General features: G+C 41.1%; 1 protein-coding gene across 1 annotated transcript in view; it reads right to left on the bottom strand.

Moving 5' to 3' along the window:
* Positions 1-4,704, bottom strand: part of LOC116853705 — a gene marked incomplete at its 5' end in the record, with an annotated part of 14,127 nt that extends 9,423 nt beyond the window's left edge. The window contains 6 exons of the mRNA XM_032834876.1: positions 1,537-2,365; positions 2,471-2,868; positions 2,930-3,477; positions 3,611-3,994; positions 4,056-4,320; positions 4,465-4,704. Coding sequence (XP_032690767.1) covers positions 1,537-2,365; positions 2,471-2,868; positions 2,930-3,477; positions 3,611-3,994; positions 4,056-4,320; positions 4,465-4,704 — 2,664 coding nt within the window. The remainder of the gene's footprint in view (positions 1-1,536; positions 2,366-2,470; positions 2,869-2,929; positions 3,478-3,610; positions 3,995-4,055; positions 4,321-4,464) is intronic.
* Positions 4,705-7,914: the final 3,210 nt, after the last annotated feature.

Consider the following 7,914-nt stretch of genomic DNA (forward strand, 5'->3'; position numbering starts at 1 on the left):
GGAATGGTACTAGCTTGTGCTTGTATTAACCCGTTTCGTCCTAAAATGGCATAAATTTTATCTGTTGTTCATTGCTGTAAATTTTATATTAAATCATGAGCGAGTTTAGCTAAAGTTAGTATACTGTAGATTCTGAGTGTGCTCTTTAAGAATCTGACCTTTTTTTTATTATCATCAATATGAAATCCAATATGGCGGCTTAAAGTTGGAGAAATCGAAAAAATCATCGATCCTTTTTGCTTTAAACGCCATTTCGACAAGGAATGCATTTGTGGATCTGGCTAACCCTTATAGAAATATCATATTAAGAATTATTGATAATTACTTATTTTCAGTATTAAAAATACTGGATAATAAGTAATTATCAATGATCCTTAGTATGATATTTCTATAAGGGAATCGTGTATATTTGATGGCATACAGGCTTGTAGTTTAAGATACGAGTACTTCTTCACGGAATTTAAATTTTTATGTTTTTCATGAAAGATCGCGCTGTTTTTTCACAAAATTTCATGTTTTGCAGGTTTTTTATAATTTCTTAGTATATGATTAAAAATAACGGTCATAATATTTACCAGAATTATAATATGAGCATCAGTGAATGTTACTGGATGAGTACCAATCGTAATAATGTCAACCAAACCTCAAAATACCGCAAAAACACTGTTTTCTTACAAATTTCGTGGTTACATTATAAAATTTTTTGTTTCCTGTGTAATATATATTACAAAAAAAATCGTTATAAATATACTTTACAAAAAAATTGTTATAATTAAACTTTACAAAAAATCATTATAAATAAACTTTACAAAAAAAATCGTTATAAATAAACTTTACAAAAAACCTTATAAAGTAGTAGATAGGGACAGTTAGTGTGAAGCCCGACACCCATAGGGTGCCGCGCTTTGCTTCCTCAGCCGTGAAGGCTATACGCCTTATAAAGTAGTAGGGACAGTTAGTGTGAAGCCTGACACCCATAGGGTGCCGCGCTTTGCTCCCTTAGCCATGAAGACTATACGCTACTCCTTATAAAGTAGTAGTTAGTGTGAAGCCCGACACCCATAGGGTGCCGCGCTTTGCTCCCTCAGCCGTGAAGGCTATACGCTACTGAAGGCTATACGCTACTTTCTTATAAAGTAGTAGTAGTAATAGTAGTAATTCTTGAGCGGGTAGAGCTATTTCAGCTCCTACAGTTACCTGGATCTGGAAGTTCCTCTGTGACATCCCGCTGTTTACCTGAGGTATTTCCTATCGGTCTAGCCCGGTATTATCAACCATAGAAGGAGGAGGGCATACTAGTTGGCGGCGGGACGCCGTGCGTTCGAGATTTACGTATCTTTTCGTTCCAGAAAGAGAAAAATATCGAGAGCGCGGCTCTGCTAGGCCAGGACTCAAACCCGGGTCTTTGGCTTGCCCGGCGACTGCTCTAAACCACTGAGCTACCTGACGCTCCACGCTGACGACACTCTCCTCTTCCTAGATAACGCTCAGAGATGCCGTTCGGAAGCGACATCTCTGGCCACATAGTTTGCTGACCCTCATTTTGTTTAGATCCTTGGGTTCTGAGAACATCTGTCCCTAGGATCTGTATCTTTTTGTTGCCAGTATGGAGCATCGACACAGAATGTGGATGCTGTCCTCCTTTTAGGTGTACTCTTAGGGCCATATGTCCCGTAAGGAGGCTAATTCCGAGCCTTAGTTTCTTTTTGTTCATCATTAGTAGTTCTCGGGCCCTACTTTTCGATGGTTTCTCCATCAAAAGTTTAGCCCGCCGACAGCCCTGTCCTCGTTTCCAGGAGTCCAGATGCTCCTTTTCTAGGCTTTTCTTGATGGATTCCTTACCAATGGCAAAAGGGATACCTATCTTTTGCTCGACCGGGTCCTCCAGGGTACCTAGTTTTACGAGGCCATCCGCTACCTCATTACCGTGTAATCCCCTGTGTCCAGGGATCCATGTGATGGTGATTTTGTTTGTTTCACTAAATTTATTTAGTGCCTGCTTGTAGTCCCATACTACTGATGATTCAGTGATGGTTTTTTCAAGCACACCTAACGCTGCTCTGCTGTCCGAGCAGATAAGAATACTCCTGTCTTTTGTGTCTTGTGCGATTTGGAGTTCGACGCATTTCAGTATGGCCAGCACTTCTGCCTGAAATACTGTGACCCATTCGCCCATAGGTATGGTTACCTTTTGGTCGATCTTCTGGCAGTAGAAGCCCGCTCCAAAGCCGTTTGCCCCCGACCCGTCTGTGTACCAGATGGCCGTGTTCGGATGTTGGGGAAGTCTGATAGTTTTCCACTCGTCCCTTGTTGGTATTTGAACTTTAAATTTCCTATCCAACTGGTACTTTTTTGGGATCCTATCCTGTCTTAGAGTGAAGGGGCTTGTTTAGAGTAGCTCTAGTCCAGACTGTCTTTCTCCACCCCTCCACTCGCCTTGGCATTTTAGCCTATAGGCTGTGAGTCTGACCATACAAATGATGATTCTGTCCAGTGGTGGAACGCAAAGTGCTACTTCTAGCGCCTCTGTGGGGGTGGTTCTTATGGCCCCTACTAGAGCCCTCAAGTAGTTACCTTGAAGACTTCTTAATAGGTTCCTAGTTTCCACATTTTCCACTCTGGACTTCCAGACTACCGCTGCATAGGTCAGTTTCAGTAGTAGGACTGTCTTGTATAACCATAGGGCTACTTTGGGTTTTAGGCCCCATGTTTTGCCCATTGCTCTTCTACATACCCAGAAGGCTGCATAGAATTTAGTCCTTTTCATCTCGAGGTGTTGTTTCCAGTTGAGTTTGTGGTCGAGATAGACTCCCAAATACTTCACCTGGGGAACGTATTTTATTTCTATGTCCCATAGTCTTAATGGTTCTATGGATTCGGATTTGTATCTTCTGGTAAAGATCATGGCTTCGGTCTTCATTGGATTTACTTTTAGCCCCTGACACCAGTTTTGTACGGCCTTGATGGCTATATCTATCTAGCTCCTTGAGGGTTGAGAAGAAATTGCCCCTTGCCACTATGACCGCGTCATCTGCGTATCCGTATGTGGAGAGCCCCATTTCCTGTAGCTTAACTAGGAGGTCATTAACCACCAGGCTCCACAGCAGCAGCGATAACACGCTACCCTGTGGACATCCCTTGGATAGTTTGTCTTCCAGGGTTAGATCTCCGAAGTTGACCGTTATTGATCTTTCCGTCAACATGCTTTGTGTCCAGTCCACAAGCGCGGTAGGAATGTAGTGTCTAGTCATCGCCTCCCTGATCATTTTGTACGAGGTGCTATCGAAAGCTCCCTCAATGTCCAGGAAGACTCCCAGTGTGTACCCTTTTGCCTCCAACTGTGTCTCTATTCTGCTCACAGGGTGATGTAGGGCAGTATCTATTGATCTGCCCTCTCTATAGGCATATTGAGACGAAGTTAGTGGGTGCAATGTTAGTGGTCCTCTTTTCAGATGGTTATCAACCAGTCTTTCTAGGCTTTTCAGCAGGAAAGATGTAAGGCTGATAGGTCTGAAATCTTTTGCCAATATATGGCCGTTTCTGCCCGGCTTTGATATGAAAATAACTCTCGTACCTCTCCAGGCTTGCAGTACGTGTCTTAGTGCTATACTAGCCCTGAACATTTTCGTTAAGGGGACCTAGCAAGTAGCTCAGCCCTTTTTGTAAAAGTATGGGACTTATTCCATCTGGTCCCTGTGCCTTGTAGGGGTCGAAGGTCCTTACCGCCCATTCGACCGCCTTTGGGGACACCACTTCGGCAGCCAGCGACCATTCCCTAGGTTTGTACTCTTCCCTAGTTTTTTGATCATCTGACTTGTTTTGTGAGTATGTCGTTTCCTGAAACCCCGGAAAGTGTGTCTCCAGAAGGTGTTTCAACGATTCTCTCATGCTTTCCGTATAATTACCATCGGGCCGCTTTAGACATCCTAGGATGGGACGGTTGTCTTGGCTGAGGATCCTGCTCAGTCTGGATGTCTCTGAGGCGTTCTCTATACTGTTCCAAAAATCTCTCCAGCTTTTGTGCTTGGCTTTTATGATTGCCTTGCTGTACTTACATTGGGAATTTCTGAATATTTCCCAGTGGTAAGCCTGTTTTCTTGGCTTTGTTAAATTTCCTTCTTACCTCCGACCTAAGCTTCTGTAGCTCTTTGTTCCACCATGGGATCTTTGTCGTGGAGTGTTTCCTGGTTACGGGACAATTGGCTTCAAAGGCGTTCCTTATGGAGTCCTCCAGATGCCTTGCCGTCATGTCCAGGTAGTCATATGTATGGAATCTGGTTGGAGCGTTTGTTAGCATGGCCATTAGGTCTTTCCTGTAGCCTATCCAATCAGTTTTTCTTGAGTTGCGCGTTCATTTTTCTATCGATATGTGCTGGAAAGTAAATTGTATCCGGTTATAGTCCGATTCTGAAGGTTCTTTTAAGACCCTCCAGTTTCTGACCAGGTTGGACACCTCCTCCGTACCGATCGTGATGTCAATTACCTCTTCCCTTCTGGAATCCCTGAAAGTGGGTGTTGTGCCTCTATTTAGAATTATCAGTCCTGTACCCATGACAAAGTTGTGTAGGCTCTCCTCTCTCTGATTGATGTTCGTGCTCCCCCACCCAACGTGGTGGGAGTTTGCATCGCATCCCAGGAATAGCTCGAGCTCTCTCTCCTCCGCATAGGCCACTAGTCTCCTGATTTCGTCCTGTGGTGGTGGTTCTGTGGAATCATAGGATATATATAGACTGCCAGTAGGTATAGTAGGCCGGTTCTAACCCAGGTCCTCCGAGGGGAGGTGAGGGGCGGAGGGGTACCGCGGGCGGGGGGGTATGACGTCACGGAGGGTATGACGTCAGAAATTTATTACCGATATTATATACCAACATTTAATTACTTAATTTTTATCAGCACATATATATTTTTACATAATTCTTACTGTCATATTTACATAATATTATGATCGGTAATTACCGATATTATATAATTTTTTCTATCTGCTTTCGATAGATCATTTTACCGATCTGCGGCGGTTTTCGCAGCCGTTTTTCGCGGCGGTTTCCGCGGCGGATTTTGCGGCGGTTTTCGCGGTCGGTTTTGCGCCGCCTTGCGCATTTTGCAGCGTGATTTTTTTCATTGTCCGTGTGTGGTCATTGATTGTTCGCGACAAAACGAATCCATCAAGAGCGCCACTGTCGATGTGAGAATTGAATTCGACTGCAAGGAGAATATACCGATGGATACCACAGCTTACTGCCTCATTCTGCACGATCGCATTGTGGAGTACAGTCCCCTGACCAACATTGTGCGCAAAATCACATAAAAATGAACGTGCCTACATTTGTGGGCCTGAAAGGATTTACGGTTGGAATGAGATTTCACGTAAAAGAGATAGCAATACTTGGAAATGGAACTGTTCTCTCCCATTATGTCTTTGCGAGTCCTATGCCGTGGCATCTTCTCACGAGAGCTGATAAATCGAAAGCAGCATGGTTGACGGCTAATCATCATGGTCTGCATTGGAAGGATGGAATCGTTCCATACAACAAAACGAAACGTTTGATCACGGACGCTGTGATCAGCGAAACCAGCGAAGAATCCAAACTCGTCTACGTCAAGGGATACGAGAAGCGAGAGTGGTTGACGAATCTCCTCGATGATGATGTGAGGGACAAGGTGATCATTGAGACTCTGGATGCGGATTACGAGGACATGGTGTCATTGGACAAGCTGGATGCAACCAATATTTTACGATGTATTAATCATATAAAACACTGTGCGTTACAAAATGTATTGAAAATATTTAATTGGTGGTGGTGTCAGCGCCAGAAAGAATTGTTTAACCTTTGATATGTATAATAAATTTTTATTATAATGCTACCGTGTTTACTGTTTTTTTTACCATTCTTTACCGTTTTTTTACCGTTTCTAAACTGTTTTTTACCGTTTTTTAACGTTTCTTAACCGTTTTTACCGTTTTCTTAACCGTTTTTACCATTTCTAAACCGTTTTTTACCGTTTTTAAACCGTTTTTACCGTTTTTTAACGTTTCTTAACCGTTTTTACCGTTTTCTTAACCGTTTTTACCATTTCTAAACCGTTTTTTACCGTTTTTAAACCGTTTTTACCGTTTTTTAACGTTTCTTAACCGTTTTTACCGTTTTCTTAACCGTTTTTACCATTTCTAAACCGTTTTTTACCGTTTTTAAACCGTTTTTACCGTTTTTTAACGTTTCTTAACCGTTTTTACCGTTTTCTTAACCGTTTTTACCATTTCTAAACCGTTTTTTACCGTTTTTAAACCGTTTTTACCGTTTTTTAACGTTTCTTAACCGTTTTTACCGTTTTCTTAACCGTTTTTACCATTTCTAAACCGTTTTTTACCGTTTTTAACGTTTCTGAACCGTTCTTTATAACGGTTCTTTAAACTGTTTTTCACCGTTTTTTACCGTTTCATTACCGTTTCTAAACCGTTTTTTTTTTTTACCGTTCTTTACCGTTTCTAAACCGTTTTTTACCGTTTCTAAACCGTTTTTTTTTTTACCGTTCTTTACCATTTCTAAACCGTTTTTTACCGTTCTTTACCGTTTCATTACTGTTTTTACCGTTTTTAAACCGTTTTTTTTACCGTTTTTACCGTTTCATTACCGTTTTTTTACCGTTCTTTACCGTTTCTTTACCGTTCTTTACCGTTCCTAAACCGTTTTTTTACCGTTCATTACTGTTTCATTACCGTTTTTTACCGTTCTTTACCGTTTCTTTACCGTTCTGTATTACCGTTTTTACCGCTTTATTATATAATATATTGTCCTTGATGTATAACATGCATACGTTTGCAAAATCTTGTTGCACAGCACAGCGCAGTGTATAAGCTCATTAGTAATAATAATTGTCACATATAGCGTTTTTGTTACATATTGTTATTTCAGCTTCTCGTTCTGCGTCATAGATGAAGAATAGGAGGGGGAAACTGCAATGTCGCGTATTTTGCATCATTGTAAGAACAAAGGTATGCGATAGTGGGGGATTGTCTATATTAGAAAAACGGCTCTTACATGACCAGTGCATCATTTTGTTCTGTGACACAAGGATCGAACAGACAAGTTAGACTGTTAAGAAGATGTATACTAACGGTGCTGCAGGAAACGTCAAACGAATGAATTATTACATTCCTATCCAAAAGGACCATGTAGAGACTGCTAATGCAAGGTAGATTTTGCCTTTCATCATTTTTTCTTTCCTTCAATTAACTGTTTTTGTACATTATACATATAATTTTTATTCTTTTATAGCGCTTCTTCCTCCAATCCATCTTTACGGTCTCACCATATAACTCATATCTTGGGAAGGAGATATAACCTAACATCCACATTCTACAAATATCTAGAAATTGGAATCAGTGTAGGACCTGTGCCTTGCGTGGAAATTATTCTTGGCGACAATCGCGGTAATCACTTGATATTACCACATCAAATCTGAAAGGAGATTGTGCACAAACGCACAGACTTCGATCGACTTCTGCAACAGGCTGAAACTTCGCCGTTTTGGATTTGCGACTTGTCAATCAAAAGTGATAAAATACAGAATGCTAAAGTTCTGAAACTCACTCTATTCAGCAATATTTTATATGTTAAACGAAAAACATTGGATAGGTTATTTGTTTATGAACAATGTATTGACCATATATATGGATGACTTTGTGAGAATACACATCTTGTTAACACAAAGTTTAAAAGGTTTGTAAAGATTTTACAACAGAATAATATCACCAGCGTATGTTACGAGTTAAAAACCATTGATTGGGATTATGCTGTTAAAGTGATACGTGATAACGAGGATTTCGATTGCGACTCGCTTGTTGATTGCGAACTATTGGCTTGTGCTTTACCCGACATTGTACATTATAAATCAATGGTCATACAAAAATGTGTT

This window comes from Odontomachus brunneus, unplaced genomic scaffold, assembly GCF_010583005.1.
Source record: "Odontomachus brunneus isolate Ranch 3 - 2012 unplaced genomic scaffold, Obru_v1 Obru_scaffold_468, whole genome shotgun sequence".
Classification (NCBI taxonomy): domain Eukaryota; kingdom Metazoa; phylum Arthropoda; class Insecta; order Hymenoptera; family Formicidae; genus Odontomachus; species Odontomachus brunneus.